Raw genomic sequence first — 19,242 nt, forward strand, 5'->3', positions numbered from 1 at the left:
CATCTGAGGGAAAGCATGCTTAGAAATAGAATTTTGGTCCTAACCAGTAGAATGTGTGACTTTGGGCAAGCTCTGTTACTGAGGCCTGACTTCTTCACTTGTGGTAAATGTGCTTGTTTCATTGGTCGGTTCGCCTGAGATCCCTGGAGTCAACTACATGCATGGCGAAGCTGGTGGAAGGGGAACATCACACTGTGTCATCCTAGTTGAAAGGCAATAGACATTGACACTCAGCAGTACACTATTTGTGTCCTTCCATCTCTCAGGATTCCAGAACAGAATCAAAACCACTACCTATAAAGTGAGGATGTGAAACAATTCCTGCTTCCTGAAGGCAACATGAGACAACTGAGCTGCTGAGCCATCGTGAGAGGACTGAAATCACTGCAGAGAGAGATTTTGCTCGTTTATTCCTTGAACAACACTGGTTTAGAGCCCACTTATAGACACAAGAGTGACGACTTACGCAAGACACTATACTAGGCATGAGGGAACAGGAAAGGGTATTTTAAAATGTTCCCAGACCATGAAAAGTTTTGAGAGCAAATCTCTATCCATCAATGCCCTAGAAGGTAATAGACTATCCTCCTGAAGGGAGTACAAGAGAGATAATTGAGATATTTATTTACAAAAGATATGGGCAGTGGGATACCTTGAAACTAGCAGCAGTGGGAAGTTGTTTCCAGTTCTGCCCTCAGGGAAGCCCGTGGGAGCTGATTCTAGAGCGGAGTGTTGTAGCCATCGCTGTACTGTAGCCAACATGAGGGACTTCTTTTTCTTCCGGTCCTACAGGCTCTGTCTCTGTGACTGCTTTCCTTAGGCTGAAGGCATGCAGAGTCAGTATTCCAAAGGAATCATAGACACCATCCCTGCAGAGCAGCCTTGCAGGAATGAGAAAGAGAAGAGTGGACTGATGGGGGAATATCTTTCTGTATGCTGTGAAAATATGTTGCTCTGATTGGTTGATAAATAAAGCCGTTTGGCCTATGGCAAGGCATCTTAGAGGCAGGTGGGAAAATCCAAACAGACAGGAAGAGAAAGGAGAGGCAAGGCAGATGCTGCTAGCTATCACCAGGAGAAGCAAGATGTAAAAGTATCGGTAAGCCACAAGCCAGGTGGCAAAGTATAGATTTATAGAAATGGGTTGATTTAAGATATAATAGCTAGCTAGCAGGAAGCCTGCCACGGCCATAGTTTAAAAATAATATAAGCCTGTGTGTGTTTATTTGGGTCCGAGGGCCGCAGGACCAGCGGGTGAGAGAGATTTGTCCTGACCACGGGCCAGGCAGGACACAGAAAAACTTTCAGCTACAGTGGACCAAGATTGTCAGATGAACATGCACAGAAACATGTCTCTCCTATTTGCCTTTTTAAAAAATGTAACAGATTTTGGCTTGCTTGTAATTTGGTAAACTGCCATGTAATTTGCAATCTTGCTTTTTTCCCTTGCTAGGATGAGTACATTGTTAAAGGCACATGAATTTGTACTCTAAACTCTATCATTCAAATAATTCAAATATATAAAATATGTTTCCACAGTGAAGGCCTGACAAAAGTACCCTTGCTCCTCAAAAAGATTTAACAACAATTTCCTGAAGCATTGTATCTTTCTATCTGTAAGTTTTCTCATCATATTTCCATCCATATATGCTACAATCTTGACATAATAAATTCTGATTTATCATCTATATACCTAATCTCATTAATCAATTTATTCTTTATCAGTTACCTATCATCTATTGATCACCCATCTGTCTTTCATGTATCTACCTTATCTATCATGCTTCTATTATCTATGCATCTATCTATCTATCTATCTATCTATCTATCTATCTATCTCCTATCAATCAACCTATCTATCATCTCATCTATCCATGAATCTATTTACCTTTCATATATCATGGTGCTAGGGGTTCCTTTATATTTTGAACACTTTATTATTTTGCACTATCTCCATTAAACATATTCTTCTCATCATGCAACATCAAGAAAACCATCTGTAACCCTCATCTAGTTCCTACTGTTAGCATTTTAATGCCCCTTAATATTCTTTACTGTGTTAACATTTTCACAGACTTTGACTTATTGAGTATGATCAAGTCCTCTATCTCACACTTAGGCCTAAACTGAACTAATGATTTAGCTTAGGAGTATGAAGGTTTTTTTTTGTTTGTTTCTGATAAGCCCTGTAGAACTATCAGATAGACTAAAACTCCACGATGCCAAGAACTTATCTACTTTTGTTCAGCTTTAAGCTTCCTTACAATCAAACCATAAATTTCTGCCTGCTGCTGTTCAGTTTACATGAGAGAAGCATAGTATTTATTTATTTATTACTGTAGACAGAGAGAATTCTTTTCCTCAGCATATTGAATCAAACACCTAAGTGTCTGTAGGGTTTCCTCTTTTACACACCTACAGAGGCAAAGCTCCTCTCTCACCCCACTTCTATCTGTAGCATCAGTTTCTCTGCCAATTCCTGCATAATATAGTCGAATTATGTGTTAGGAATTCAACCCTGGTTTCCTGGGTGACTGTACAATGCCACTGCTTAGTATTCCTACTCATGTAGCTGCAGTCTTATCATGCTTTTACTCTATGTGCATCTTCACGGTAGACAAGCCAAATTTTCACATCAAGCATATATTAAGAGATGAAATATATAGAATGAAAAACAGACAGGAGTTCTTGAGCTCAGCAACAATACAAAACATTTTGAAGCCAAAATCTCATGATGGGTACTTCCTAGGCTCCTTTCCTTCCTTCCTTCCTTCCTTCCTTCCTTCCTTCCTTCCTTCCTTCCTTCCTTCCTTCCTTCCTTCCTTCCTTCTCCTCCCTCCCTCCCTCCCTCCCTCCCTCCCTTCCTTTTTTTTTTTTTTAACACATCTGCTTCCAGTTATGTTCTGTAGACTCAGAATTCCTTGGATTCTTTTGTCCTTTTCTCTGTGACTGGACTTTATATTCATGCCTCTTTCAGTAGTCTTTATAAGCTCTTGGCTGATTTTCCTTTGGAGCTTGTAGAATGAGGTACTCCCTTAAATGTTAGCACTATTGAGGCTCTGTGTTTCTTCCAGTGACCTACCTGGGATAAATGTCATGCAGTGAATCATGTCTGCCACAAGTGGCCTGGTGTGACATAAGGCAGGAAGTCCCACTCTTTCTAAGTATTGTTTTCTGAAGTCATCTATCACAATTACTCCTTGTGTTATTTCCATATGAGGAGCTGAAACTGGTGTAGAGATTGAGATGAGATTTCTTCCCTTAAGTGTACGTTTCCTCCTATACCTTGGTTTGTATTAGATTGCTTTTTTTGGGAAGGTACCAGGGAGTCATAGTCTTTAAATTCTGAGTCTTACATGGCTTTGCTATTTTACTCAGGCCAAATAATTTTTCTAGCATTTAGTTCTCTCATTAGGCAAAAAGGCATGAGCCAATCCTCTCTTCATCTCTGTCTGTCTATCTGTCTCTCTCTCTTTGTCTCTCTCTACTTCTGCCTGTCTCTCTTTCTCTCAAGCACTTTACCACTGAGATGCCTCTCAATTCCCAAAACATGATAACAATGTTTTCTACCATACAGGAATAGTGGGACTTATTTTGTGGGAAAGCACTTTTTGAATTATAAAGTCTTATACCGATATATACTATTGTTATTAATATTTTGACACAAGGCTTTACCTTGTAGTTGAGGCTGGCCTAGAATATCCTGACTTATCCTTTGAGTGCTGGGATTACAGGCATGTACACCATATCTGGTCATATTCTTCATAATCATTGGTTACCTGAGAGTATAATTGTTACCTCCTATTCTTATTTTCTTCTTATGAATATCTTTGTGCCAGTTTCTTGGCTTCTTGTATGTTTTCAGTCTCTCTTTTCAGAACATAAAGTTTAATTGGCTTCTAAATTGTAGCACTTGCTTGTATATGTGTACTGTATATATCCCGTGTTAGTTGAAGGAATGTATCACATGCTTTTATTTAATTATAGATTCAGAGCTGAATTTTCATTTGTGTTTTTCATCCCCTAGGTTTAATCAGCAGTCAGCAAAGCTGCACTGAACAGCAGAAGTCCCTAGAGGAGCCATTTCCCACAGCTATGATGAAGAAGAGCAGGAGTGTGATGGCAGTAACTGCAGATGACGTAAGCAGTGGCAGGGACAGCTGCCACATCCCTGCACTTTGTTCAGTGAATAATCTACTCCAGAATTCCATGCAAAGGCAGAGAAGGGTGTTTCATACTATCACTGTGTGACTTCATGTTCTGATGACAAAGACATCCCCAGTCCTGGACCCAGCCCTCTGGGAAATGGATAGTAGGAATAGTTCTATCACTGTGTGACTTCATGTTCTGATGACAAAGACCTCCCCAGTCCTGGACCCAGCCTTCTGGGAAATGGATAGTAGGCATAGTTTTCTTTTTTGCCAGATGAGCTGATTCACCTTTCCACACTGTTCCATCATCCACCATTAATGACCTTCCCATCATGTACAGCAAACTCCTGCAAGCCATTTCCCATGGGAGGGTCATTAGCACTAAGAAGGTTGTGTTTTGTACACACTCACTAGGCCCTGTGCTCACAAGTGTTTCTCAGACCAGCAACACAGACCTCACCTTGATGTTCATCAGAAATGCAGAGTTTTGTGTCACATCTCAAACCTGCTAATCATACTGTTTAAAAACAATCCCAGAATGTCCATCATGGTTAAGACGCCCAACTCTAAGTCATTTGAAATCTGTCAACATACAGTCTTCATGGCTTTGGTTCTTGTCGGCCGATATTGTTTACCTCCTTGCTTTCAACTGACCACTCATTTCATTGGTCTTTCATTGCATGTCCTTACCCAATTATTCTTTAAAATTGATACAAAATTATATATCTCTAATCAGACTGCAAAAGGAAAGTAGAGAAGAAAAGAGAAAAATAAGTGAATTCCTTGCTTTCTGTAAAAAGCCGGAGGAACAAGGAATTTGCTGTGGTATCATGACTCATTTTACCTTCAAATTCCTATTTCATAGATGGAAGAAAAGCCCATACAAGATTTTATTTCTAATTGGTGTAAAAATTGTATCGTGGGAGATTGCCCAGTTTTTCAGATGGTTCTCCATTCTTACTCTTCTTTTAACTACAAGGCTCCTGAACAGAGTAAGGAACTCCACATTCAACTCTGTGATATCCAAAAGGGTTCACAGTGTAGTGTTGGCCTGGTCTCATGCTATCCTTTTCATCAGCCCCTCCTGTGGTGTTCTGCTTCTCTTCTTAGGTCTTTGGCTCTCAGTCACAGATGTAAATTTGCCTTTTACATTCCATTTCTTACACTGGTGATGAACGATTGTGTTTAGATGGCTGTGCCCTGCTTAGAAGGTCTACAGGGAAACTTCTGGAATGGAAAAATCTTTTTTTTTCTTAAAAAGAAATTTGGCAGTGCCCCTTAATACAATTTACACACCATTCTGACTGATTTTTAGCATTCTGATTTGTTTTAAAGGTTAAAGTGGAGCAATGCTCGTTATCGATAGACAAACTATCTGTAATAGTTACTTTTCTTGTTTCAGCTGCAAAATGCCCAACAAAGCAACTTTAGGATGGAAGGATTTATTGTCACTAGTGATTATGGGGGGCAAGGACGGCATGGTGGTGGGAGTTTGAGGCAGCTGGTCACACTGTGTCCCTGGTCAGGAAACAGATGAAAGCTACTGATTAGCTAGTCCTGGCCCTTTTTTCAGTCCAGGACTGCAACCCACAGAACTGTTCTTCCTGCTTTCCCAGGCGGGTCTCCCTCCCTCAGTCATTGTGATTCAGATAGTTCTTCATAGACACACCCAGAGGCTTGCTTGCTGGGTGATTCTAGGTCCTGTCAAGTTAACAATTGTTAACCATCGCAACATCTTTTTTCCTTTCTCGTTGTATTTTTAGAGAAATAATCCTGATTATCTCTAAGGGAATGAGGAAATTTACCACAGTCAAAAGAGGAGGACATTTGCAAAACAGGCAGAAAAGAAGGCCGTTAGTCATTTCCTATGAACCCCATCAGAACCACAGTGGGTAAATAGTACATAGGTCTTATGTGTCCAGAGTGGCAGTCCTTAACCACCTGTCACCAGCCTGGATGGGTGAGCTGTAAACCAGCTCCATGTCAGATTGTGAATCTATGTACATATAAATATTAATAATGAAAAAATACTTCATCAATAATTTTTATATAAAATACATATTAAGATGGTAACACTTTAGATACATTAAACTAATTTGCTAAAGACAACTTTTATTTCCTTTGATTCTTTAAATATGACTCCCAGGAAATTAAAAATGACACATTTGAATTCCAAGTTGACCTCATTTCTGAAAGACAATGCCAGCCAAGTCAACACTTCCCTCTTCCGCCCAGGCTCTCAGACACAGCACATACCACGTTGTGTTCCCCAGTCTCTCCTGTCTCACTGGAACAGCAGAAGCTTATAGCTTATGCACCACACTCTTCAATTAAGCTTTTACACAAAGGTCAGACACAGTTTGTTATATTTTAATTTATTTTAACTCATCAACTCTTTATTAAATGATTTCGATATCCATTCAATACCACATATACACTATATATACACATTGTGTGTCTAATATGGCTCTAGGTTTTGTAGGGAGAGTCAACAATAAATAGTACAAGTTCTTGTTCACTTTGGCCTTACTTTCCAGAAGGAAGGTGGAAATCAGTTAAATTACAAAACAAGCCCAGCTGTGATAGAGCTATTGTGAGAGCCAAAGTTACATTTTAAGTTTTAATTACTATGCCTGAGAGACCCATGAAACAAAAATGCCTCTGATCTGCAAGCCCCTTGCTCAAGGACAGATAGTTCCTGAAATGCTGGAGGCTGCTGTTTATGGGAGATCACAAGTCACATGTTTTTCACTCCCTTAAACAAGTTTGTTTGACCCTTCTGTACCGGATGTGCTTGATCACATATGGGCAGGGGGGATTCACAGACTGGAAGTACGTCAGGATATATGCTTGCCCCTGATTGGACCTGATGGGAAATGCAATAAATTATGAATTTTCCTTCTTAAGCCCTTGCCATACTTGATTCTGGGCCATTTCCAGGACCTGGGAATGGATCTGGCCAGAGCCCATCCACCTGGCCAGTATTTTAATTAAAGCTTCAAATTTGCCTTAAACTGTGGTAGTGGTCTTATTCTCAGTCGGTGGGATTAACAACATAAAGAAGCCAGTTGGGGGATCAAAGAATGATTGTGTGTGAGAGCATTTATGGACGGACTGTGTGAGGAGAAGACGTGTAAGCAGTGAGCGAGTGGGCTGTAAAGATTATTGGGAGAAAATTTTCGGTAAGAGGAGAACAGTAAGTGAAAAGACCTTTACTTCAGGCAAGACATTCTGTTTGGGGTTGGGGGAATACATGAAGGGATAACTACAATACTGTCTTTATACACTCAAAATGCACTAGACCTTCCACAGGTAATGGTAAGTCTTGTACATGTGTTCACTACTTTGTATTTGAAAATTGACTTCTAGAGGTGAGATGTGCAATCTAAGAACTGAACATTGTGATTATGACTAAGGAGATTAGAGGGTAGGAGGGAGTTTCAGGTCCTAGGAGGAGGAAAGAGGGTTATGACCGAAGACTAAGAAGAACCTGTAACTATGAGTACAGGTGAAAAAAAGGGGGAAAGATAATAACTTCATATACACACATAATATATAAATTATATAACACAGTTCAATGTGTATGTATCTATATACTGTGCATATCTCTCTCTCTCTCTCTCTCTCTCTCTCTCTCTCTCTCTCACACACACACACACACACACACACACACACACACACACACACATCTATATGTGTGTATTAGAACCAAAAGTCAAATGTCCACACTGATGCCCGGTTACAGTTTCATGTTTTTAATGTGGACACGAAGACATTTCAAAGAAGAGGAAGCCATGAATGTAAGTGGTCGAGGTTTCTTCCAGACAAACTGTTCTTGTAATTGGTGATGACTGCTCATGATAAACCATATTTCTGAAAGACATACTCCTTATTATTGTCTCGTGGAACACCATGACATTTAGCATTGATGGGGACCCTGAATGTCACTTGGTGCTTTTCATAATGTCCATCTCTGATGTCATAAGTCCTTCAAAGCTGGCCAGTGGTATGGAGTGAATCTGAATAGAAGCACAGTGTGTGTTCTGGGAAGGCCTTACCCATACTCTAACCATGAGTGCAGCTAGAGAATTGGAAAAACTATAAACCCTCCAAAATTGATGGAACAGGTGACAGACCAAACACAAGGCAGCAGTGAAACCTTGCTGATGCAGCACTGTGGCCACCCTGGGGATGTCAGTAGTTCTGACTGGATTTTGAAATGAGACCAAGATACAGATTAGTCCCTTGCCCTCTTCCCCGAAGACTTTGCAAATTTAGGTGCCTCCACTAAGGCTTTTCCTTTGTGATAACATTTCCTTTGTGATTATGCTGGTAAGAATAAGAATTTTTAAATAAGTAATTATTCAGGCATATGAGGAGAATCCAAAAGCAGTTATTTCTTCAGCATTATTCAGACATAAGGTAAATTTAGGAAAGTATGAATTTTGAAAAGAAATACAAAATTGCGATTACCAGAGATAACATTAAAATTAATGTCCTTCCCCCAAAGATAGTTGATTCATGAGTAGCATTAGCGCTGGTCAGAATTATGATGACTAAAAATAGGTAAATCAGGTATAAGTTGCAAGTTCATCAGTTGAGAAGTATCCAAATTCAACTTTGAGGTTGTTAATAATTTGGGTAGAAGAGCAGTCTATGAATTATAAGTATAAATACAGAATTTGGGGGTAATTATAAATAGCTCTGCATATAATGTTCTGAAAATAATACTGTTTTCAGCATTTAATTTAGTTCCTGAAAAGCTGTTTAGTTATGGTTTTTTATGGTGATATGTTTTCACACTCACCAAGGGCTTCTAAAAACATTCTTTTTATTCAAGAGATGACTTCAAAACTGTAAAGTTTTAACTTGTTGGCAAGTTAGTGTGCACCCTAGTCTGCCTTTTATTGCTGTGATAAAGAGCATGACCAAAAGCAAGTTGGGAAGGAAAGAGTTTATTTGGCTTGCATTTCCTGACCACAGCCCATCATGAAGAGAACTCAGGACAGGAACCTGGAGGCAGGAACTGAAGGAGATGCCATGGTGGAACATTGCTTACTAACTTTCTCTTGATGGCTTGATCAGCTGCTTTCTTATTCAAGCCAGAACCATCTGCCCAGAAGCAGTACCACCCATAGTGGACTGGGCTGTCCCACATCGATCAGTAATCAGAAAAGGCTGTAGGCCAGAGTTATGAATGCATTTTTTTTTCAATTGAGGCTTTCTCTTCCCAATGACCCAAGCTTGTGTCAGGTTGACCAAAAAACTAACCAGCACAATTGACCCCTTGTCAACTTGGCACACACATACACCACTACTAAACAATAACCTTTCTTGTTTATCTCCCCAAGGTCTCATATTAATGTCAACATTAAAATGTAAACCACATCACAACTTTTAAAAGTTTCATGGCATTTAAAAAGTTCAGTCTCTTTAAAAATTATCAAAGGTCTCTCTAAAAATCCAAAGTCTATCATCTGTGGGTTCCTATAAAATAAAATTAAAAAGTTTTATACTTCTTATTCCAAGATGGAAAAAGCAGAGTACTTCTACAATCCAATCAAAGCCAAGCCAGCAGCCAAAACTATAAATCAAATCCTGTATCTCAGTGTCTGGCCTCTGGTATTTACTCAAGATCTTCTGGGCTCCCAAGGAATTGGACACCTCCACTTTCCTGACTCTGCCATCCACAGCACATACAACTTATCTAAGAGGCTCAGGCTATCTCCATTCCACACCTGGTGCTATAGTGGTGGTCATCCCTCAGCCGTGGCACCTCAACTATCCTGGGATCTCCACTGCAACACAGGATATATGCCACCAAAAGCCTCTCCAGATCCCCCTTCAGTGACTCCAGCCCTTCAATGTGGTGCCTTGTTCAGTCTCTCCCACAGTCTTTAAATCTTGGGGTTTCCATTGCAGCAGAGGTTACACCCTCACTGGGCCTCTCCTGGCCTCTCATAGTGCCAAGGCTCAGCTACCCTCCAGGGTTCCTTCAACCCCGAAGCTCTCATGCCACCAAAACCAGTAAAACATGGGGACTCCAACACATTACTAAGTTCAACTGCCAGCATGGGAAGCAGACCTGGCTCTCTTTGGACAGTCTCTGTGCTGACCCTAACGAAAAACTCCCCAGGAGATTTCAGCTCATTGATGCTGGTCTCTTCTTATTCACATCTCGAGCTAACAAGCATCAATTGTCCCAATGAAGCAAAGTTTTCTTTCTCATGGTTTCTATCTCTTGTTAATCACAGATGATTTTTCAACAAAAGCTGACCAGAAAAGCACAGATTCATAATATAAAATATCACACGAAGAGCCCTGATAGAGTGTTTGAGGGACTCTCAAACTTCCATCTGAAGCTTACAAGCCAGGCCTTCACCATCTTCATTATTTTCAGCATTCTTATCTTCCAAGCTCCCACAGAACATTCTGTTAAGCTTGAAGAACTAATGGCTTTTCTAGCTCAAAGTTCCAAACACTTCCACAGTCCTCCTCAAACGACATGGTCTGGTCTGGTCTGGCATAGCAACACTCCATGATCCCAGTATAAATTTCTATCCTAGGTTGCATTTAATTGTTGTGGTAAAGATCTTAGTCAAAAGCAACTTGGGGAGAAAAGAGCTTATTTAGCTTACGTGTTCTGATCACAGTCCACTGTGAAAGGGAAGTCAGGGCAGGAAGTCAGGGTAGGAACCTGAAGTCGGGAGGGAACTGAAGCAGAGACCATGGAGAAATGCTGCTTCCTGGCTTTCTCCTATGCTTATTCAACTTTCTTCTTCAACCAAGGACCACCAGTCCCAGGATGTCACTGTCTCCTGTGGACTGAGCCTTTCCACGTCAATCATTAATTAGGAAAATGCTCCGCAGACTTGTCCACAGGCCAATCTGACAGAGGTTCCCTCCTTCCAGATGACCCTAGCCAGGGCTGAGTTCACAAAAACTTACCAGCACAATGTGGAAGATGTTTTTGTGTGAGGTATGACTTTGTTACCTATCCAGTGGAAAGCATCAAGAATCCATTTAGTTCATTCACTGCTGTCAAACATGGTTGGTAATATTTCCTCTTTCTCAAAGAGAAAAATACTCTACACTTAACCAGAAAGCCCCTAGTGTCTGTCAATTTAACTAAATGGTGTATTCATTTCTTAACTTTGGGATAGTGTTTCTTGTGTACAGTTAAGGCTTTGCCTTCTAGAAAACTGAATTTTCTTTACATGTATATTTGATGTTGGACTATAATTTCTGGCATTCAGTTTGTTCTTACATAGTCATCTTTAATCTTCACTAAGATTTTTGTATATTCTGTCTCTTTAAGGAGTTTTAAAATATTTTAAGAAACATATATACCAATCTCTCTCTCTCTCTCTCTCTCTCTCTCTCTCTCTCTCTCACACACACACACACACACACACACACACACACACACACACACACACACTCACTCCCTGGATGCAGCAAGTACTAGAGCTACAATGTATGCAACTAATTATTAAGCATTAAACCTGATTCTGATGCATTCTAGTGCATTTCACTCTCTGGAAGATTCTAGATTGTGTCAATTTCCTGTCATCAAGTAGTGCTCATATTGAATTTTAAATAGATGATATTTCAAAAGTATATGTCAAATATAAGAAAATATGATAATATTCCATTTCTAGGCAGAGAAAGGGGAGCTCCTGAAAATTGCTACATTTTTTCTTGTTCAGGTGTGCCATTGGAGTATGGCTTTATCTATTGGGTCTGAAACCTCAAACATTCAGGTGGCTGGGGCAGGATGACACATTCAAGGCCAGCCTGGACTATGCATGGAATTCAAGAGTGGCCTGGTAACTTAGTGAGACCTTATCTCAAAATACAAAGTCATAAGAGACTGAAGAAGCTCATTGGTTAAGAGTGCTTGCTCCTCGTTAAGAGAGGACTCAAGTTTGGTTCCCAGCACCCATATCAGGCCACTCACAGCCACTTATAACTCCAGCTCCAGGGTATCCAATGTCCTCATCTAACCTCTTCTGGCAGCCCTCAACAGACACATACACATAAATAATAATTAATATTTTAAAAAGAGATATTGGGGATATAGCATAGTGGTAGAGCACTTGTCTAGCATATCTGAGACCATATGATAACTTCCTGAACCAAGAGAAGAATCAAGAATATGGTCTTGTATAGACAGTGTAAATGTTAAACAACAGGACAGAGATCTGTGACATGAGAGGCCTTCTTAAGAAGCACAGTGTGAGACTGTGATAATGTGTGTCATATATTTGCTGAAACTTCAGGTAATATTTTGGCATGACCAGTGTGTTCAGGACCACAGAATTCTCATCAGTTGAGCAGCCTTGGCCTAATGACAGGATCTTCATTAGAAGAGTAAAAGCACCAGCATTTGAACTGCTGGTTGATCTGAGTGGCCATTGCGATGTGGCACCATTATCTGTCTTTGGGTTACTGAGAACAGTGCAGCAGGCAGACACTCATTTGGGATTTCCACTCCCAGCAGTACCAGGAACCACTCTCACACAGAGGAATGGGAGGCATGAGAGACTCTTACTTGTTATCAGAATGCTTCCGTCCTTTGGCTTGTGTTCCATTCATGCCAGCATTCAGCATGGACGTGAATAGGGCTCTTCAGGATCAGATGATGTACATCTTCTATCTGAACTCTTTTATAATTCAGTAATAGCAAAACAAAACAGAAACATTACCAGCCATGAGGTTTATACAGAGGAACAGGGACAACCAGCCGACTCTAATTATTAATACTCTGATATCTTAACACAGAAAATAATTTTTGCTTTAAAACACTGAATGAGTAACTTCAAATTAATTTATAGTTTATTAACATATAATAGAATGATAAATTGATTTCTAAAATATATTATCAATTTAGCAAATTTCATCATTTTAACAAATTGAAAGAGAGAAAGAGAGAGAGAGAGAGAGAGAGAGAGAGAAGAGAGAGAGAGAGAAATGAAAAAAAAACCCTTCAATTCATATGTTACTCCTGGTAAAGTTTACCTTTGAATCTAAAGATCTCTAAGAACGTACAATGGAGAGGTTTGTACTGAGAGATAGAAACCAGCCCCTCCCCACCCCCCTACCCATCTTGCTTATTGTCTCGTAGGCTTTTGGCATCAATTTCAGAATCTGATTGTGAGATAATGAATCCGGGCTTCCTCAGTGACAGCTGGATCATTTGGGCGGTTATTTAACTCTGTCATTTAGACGTTTGAGTTTCACCCTTTTCTTGTTTTCTTTCTCTTTGTCTCCTCCAGAATGTTAAGGACTATTTTGAATGTAGCTTGAGTAAATCCTACAGTTCTTCCAGTTACACCCTTGGAATTGACCTCTGGAGAGGCAGGAGGTGCTGTTCAGGAAACTTGCAGCTGCCGCCCTTGTCCCAGAGGCAGAGCGAAAGGGCAAGGACCCCTGAGGGAGATGGCATTTCCAGGCCAACCACTCTGCCTTTGACAACGCTTCCCAGCATTGCTATAACCACTGTGAGCCAGGAGCGGTGAGTAGCCTCAAAAGCCAATGGCAACTGTAAATCTTATTTTCCAATTATTTCTAATACAATTGTGTTGTTAAAACAGCAGTCGATGTCTGTGGGAAAACAAGACTGCTGACTTCTTGAGAGCTTTTTTCCCTTGGGTTAGCAGGGTGAAAAATCTCTTTAACAATGGCCAGAGCATCTGCTTCTTAAGATGGGAAGGAACGTGGTGCCTTACCTAGAGCCCACGGAGGAGAGAGTGGGATGCATTTGTAACACTGTCAAACATAAAGCAAACTTACAGCCTGTGATCTATTTGTTTCACTAAAAATCTGTTCAGTGTGTGCTGATACTTGAAACTTCAGGTCTCACAACTGGCAGTGTGGACGGGCTCACCTAACAATCTGTGTGTGGCAGAAAAGATAATCCGGCATTGCAAGGAAAGGTGAGTTTAAATTTGTAGGATCACCAGGTTCTGTCTCCTCCTCATCTGAGTTCACCTCAAAGCCATCACTGTGACAGCTGTTCATTGAGAACTCTAGGGGACCTGTGTATCCACAGTTTTCTTAGCCACATAACTCAGATATTAATTGTGTTGGTGCTTCTGCATAACAGCAGGTTCAGAATCTTGAAGCCTTTGAGATTTACTTTTCAATACCTTGACAAGCTGTATGTGTCGTTAACTACTAAAATGCTTCCATATCAGTTAACAAGGATGTATTTCCTGAGCTACCAAGTTTCCCTTTATCATCCTGGAGTCTTCCTCAGAAGCCCACTGAGGTCATCCATCACCACTGGCAGTGGCGAGTGATGGTCTAGAGGTAACATTTAGCAGTTTGAATAACAGAATATACAATATGTACCATATAAAATGTGTTTAACTCAGGAAATTTAAACAACCATAGAACTGCCTTTTTCTTAGAAGTATCAAAGTTTGACTCTTAGTTTGGAAAATGCTTACTTATCTAAGTTCAGTAGCTTTGTTTGTAACAACAAAAAGAGATATGATACGTAACTCATAGGCTATAGAAAGGATTAAATTGGTTACTCAATATATGAAATTTAGCTTAGGAGAAAATATTTATTAGGTAGCCAGCAAAGTTTAGTTTTCTCTCCTCTTGATCATTAGTCAATAAAACCTTTTGAAAAATAGAAACCAGATATTATTTGGGTGTGCAATGTCCCCTTTACACTGGTGTTTGAACAATTGGTCCCCAGTTGATAATGCTGGCTAGGAAGGTTGTGGAGTTATACCCTTGCTGGGAAAGTGAGTGACTGGGTTGGGCCTTGATGTTTGGTAGGCCGGTGCCTCTTACACATTACATGCAACATAACTGACGACACAATGCAATGTGACCAGGTGTCTCATGATTCTGCCACCATACCCTCCCAGGCCCATGATGGACTACATCTTTTCTTTAATTGTAAAAGAACACACCCTTCCTCCCTTACATTATTTCTTTTTAAATATCTGGTCACAATAATAGAACAAGAAACTAGTACGGTAAATCGGTACCAAGAATTGGGGCTGTTGCTGTGGCAACCCTGACCATTTGATTCTCAGGCCTTTGAAACAGGTTTGCAGAATGAATGTGGAATTGTGGGCTACTGAAGCCCTAGAAACTGTGTAAGCAGAACTTAACAGGCCATTCTGGCAGGATTTCAGATGTCCAGAATGCCTAGAGACTTGCAGACAGTGAAGGTCCATCTCATGAGGTCTCAGAGGGAAACAGACCCTACAGGGAAATGGGAAGTGGGCTAGAGGCTATTAAATCCTATTAAATTCTGGCAAAGAATCTACTTGTGTTCTGAGAACTTGAGTGAGGCTAAACTCTAAAGTGATGTACTTTATATAGGGTTGAGGCACCATGGGCTTTTCTCTCTCTTCTTTGGCATGTCTAATGGTGGTGTCCTTATTTATTTCACTTTTGGGCAAGTCTCATGTTGGTGAGACTTTCTAGGTGTAGATTCTCACAAAGAACTAAAGTTAACAGGAAAGCTTGGAGCAGGAGACAAGCTCTTTTCAGGGAAGATCACACCAAGTTGTTGTCGAGTACCAAATGGTCAGCCCTGAAGACATACATGCAAGTCACATTAATGGACTGAGCGGGTTATATTTAGGAATATCTATTTATATACATAAACATATATGCATGCAATAACAATTAATGAAAGAAGAGGCCATGAATTTGAAGGAGAGTGTGTGTGTGTGTGTGTGGGGGGGAGGTATATTGGAAGGTTTGGCTGGAGAAAAGGTAAGGGAAGAAATGTTGTAATTATATTAGAAACTAAAAAATAAAAGGTAAGTAAGGAAAAATAGTCACGTAGGACTGATGACATTTCAAGATAGGATAATATTCAGGTTGTGTGAAAGCTACTGTTGACTGCTTTTCTGGTCTACAGACAAAGAAAGCAACAAATGGAGCACAAGGGTGTTTAAATGTTACCTCTGTAAGGCAAGGTAAGCAAATGTAACTGTTAAAGAGATTAGCACCATTAAAAATAAACCAATGTGTTTTACACTGGAGCAATAGGAAATATGCCTTGAAGGCAAGACCCTACCCACCAAAGGCTCCAATCAGTGAAAATGCAAATTCATTGGAAAGGAAAGAAACGAAATTGAGGGTGTAATTACAGGGGATCTTTGCTCAAGAACAGCCAACTAGGAAAGTGTTTCCCCAATGTCAGCATGCAGAAGCCACCACAACTGTTGTACAAGGAAGCTAGGCCCTCTCTGGAGACGGTAGCAGAACTTGGCAGTATTGTTCATACGGTACTTGTTTTGAAGGCATGAAAGATGCAAGATTGAGGGGATCTTGTAGTCTTGTGCCAAACTTCCAGAAATCCAATGTGCAGTGCGGCTGGAGCCTTTGCAAGGAAGTCCTGAAAGGCCAGTAGGTAAACCTGTGAAGGTGAAGTCTAAACTGCAGCAGCAAGTCCAGGATGTTAGAGACGCCAGTCATGGGGCATCTACTGAATCTGCAGGCAGGGAGGAGGGCTGGTCCAAGGGAGGAGTTGTGTGTTGTTAATAATACTAGTTGGTGGGGTGGGGGAAGGCTAGTAAGTCCTTTGATACTGAGATGATCCAATAAGAGTGCCAGGTACCCAGTATAGAATTGCAGGATATGACATTCATCCTTGTGGATTTAGAGCTCTTACTTGGTTCAACCTTTCCTTACTATGACCTCATTCTTTCATTTATAAATGATGATGTTGGATGTTGGAAGTATGTAACTTGGCTTTTTATTTTACAGAAGCTCACAGTTAAGGACTTTCTCCTAGTTAGATTTTCTATTGTGGTAAAACACCATGACCACAAGCAACCTGGGGAGGAAAAGGTTTACTTCAGCTTACAGCTCTACATCACAGTCCATTACTGAAGGAAGTCAAAGCAGGAAGCCACAAAGGCAGGAGCTGATGCAGAGACCATGGAGGCAAGCTGCCTACTGGCTTGTTCATTCCACATTGTTAGAGCACCCAAGACCGCCTACCCAAGGGTGACACTACACACAGTGAGCTGGACCCTCCTACATCAGTCACCAATCAAGAGAATGTATCACAGGCTCACCCACTGGCCAATCTTGTGGGGGCATTTTCTCAATTGAGGTTCTCTCTTCGCAAATGCCTCTAGCTTGTGTCAAGTTGACATAAAAGTAGCCAGGATAGGGTTGCTTTGAATCTCAGAGGAGATGGCTTTTGAACAGTATTGGAGCTGTTAAAGGCTCTAGAACTTTAGAAGTTGGAATGAATGAATTTTGCATCATGAAATGACCATGAGCCTGTGGGTCCAAGGGCAGAATGCTCCCATCTGAATGTGAAATGTACCCTTCATGTGTTTTTGAACACTTGGCCCCAGTTGGTGGCACTGTTTGGGAAGATTGTGAAACTTTTGGGAAGTGCAGGCTCGCTGGAGGAAATGGTTCTCTGGGGCAGACCTTGGAGTATTGTACCATAATCCCACTTTCCATTCACTCTGAGCTTCCTGACTGTAGATACAATGTGATCAGCCCTCTCAGCCTCCTACCTACTACCAGCATGCCTTCTCTGCCATGATTTACTGTACCCCTTCTTAAACCATAGCCACAATAGGCCCTTCCCTTTTAAGTTGATTCTTGTTAAATATTCATTCACAGAAATGAAAATTACTAATATACCATGTCTCAACTATCAGTAGCTTATGCTGGAGTCAGTGGTATAGAGACATGGATCTGAAAATTATACAGTGTTTTCCATAGTCACCTAATACATCTTACTAATTTATTTATAACATTATTTTCTTTTAATTAAATATATTCTTTACAAAATACAAGAAAATTCAATCATTAGCTCTAAATTTATTTTTAAATTTAAGCAACTAAAAGCTTTTAAAAGTGTGGTAGTTTGAATGTGATTGGCCCCCATAAGCCTGTAGGGAGCAGCACTATTAGGAGGTGTGGCTTTGTTGGAGTAGGTGTGGCCTTGTTGGAGGAAATGTATCTCTCTGGGGGTGGGCTTTGAAGTTTCCTATGCTCAGGATACTGCCCAGTGAGTCAGTCGACTTCCTGCTGCCTTCTGGTCAAGATGTTGCCAGCTTCATCTCTGCCTGTATGCCACCATGCTCCCTGCCATGACGATAATGGATTAAACCTCTGAAACTGTAAGCGAGCACCTCAGTTGAATGTTTTCATTTGTAAGAGTTGCCATGGTCATGATGTCTCTTCACAGCAATAGGAAACTAACTAAGACAACATTCATTCTTTGAAAATGAATCTTTTGGGATGTTGACAGTCGAAGACTGCTGGAATGGCTGGCAGAGGACTCTGATGAGAGTGTTTTGCTAGAAGTGAGGCAGAAGACTCTGATTAGTGTTTGCTAGAAGTGAGGCAGTAGGGCTCCAGCTAGCTAGTACCACTGCCATTGACTTGATTAAAGTTCACTGTGTATCTTTTACCTGCTGGTTCTATGGCACCCAATGGTCAGGCCTGTGGTTTCTTCTCCCCACCCAGGCCAAGTGGCACCAGGCATGTGTGTGGGACCTGGGAGAGCAGCCCCACCCACCCTCATAGGAGAGCTGCCCCCCTGCACTTGGGAAAGTTGGCCCCACCCCTCACCATGGACATGGGAGAGCTGGCTGCTCCCCTCACCTGAGTGGGTCATCCCAGAGGCCCAAACTGGCCAACTCAGCTACCATCCAGACACACATCTGGGGCTTTGAGTTGGCACACCCTAACATCTTCCCCATCTATGACCTGCTGGAACTTATGAAGGGACTGGTCCTGCAGAACCAGAGCCACAGGATCTCCATGACTATGTACAACAGCAGGATATTTGAGAGGAGTTTCAGTGAGGGTCCAGTATTGATGGTGCACCAGAAGCCAGAGGCCTTGAACCTGACCAAGAGCACATTACACAATGAAGTTTGCAAGTAAAACTGTTTGGATAAAAGTGTATACTGCATGATACACCAAAGCTCCCAATGCCACCAAGATGAATGAAGAAGAAAGATGGAGGAGCAAAGTGTTATTTGTTTGTTTGTTTTTTGATTAGTATTTTTATTTGTTTTTTTCTATTTTTTTATTTTTATTTCTTTTAAAAATTTCCTTTGGGGGGCAGCACTGC

At 40.9% G+C, this 19,242-nt stretch overlaps 1 protein-coding gene across 1 annotated transcript in view; it reads left to right on the plus strand.

The window, feature by feature from the left end:
- Pde4b (phosphodiesterase 4B) overlaps positions 1-19,242 on the plus strand; it is a 558,016-nt gene that overhangs the window by 93,726 nt on the left and 445,048 nt on the right. The window contains exons 2-3 of the mRNA XM_028887423.2: positions 4,028-4,140; positions 13,430-13,668. Of these exons, the coding sequence (XP_028743256.1) occupies positions 4,096-4,140; positions 13,430-13,668 (284 nt within the window). The 5' untranslated portion in view covers positions 4,028-4,095. The remainder of the gene's footprint in view (positions 1-4,027; positions 4,141-13,429; positions 13,669-19,242) is intronic.

This window comes from Peromyscus leucopus, chromosome 2 (assembly GCF_004664715.2).
Source record: "Peromyscus leucopus breed LL Stock chromosome 2, UCI_PerLeu_2.1, whole genome shotgun sequence".
NCBI classification, from domain to species: domain Eukaryota; kingdom Metazoa; phylum Chordata; class Mammalia; order Rodentia; family Cricetidae; genus Peromyscus; species Peromyscus leucopus.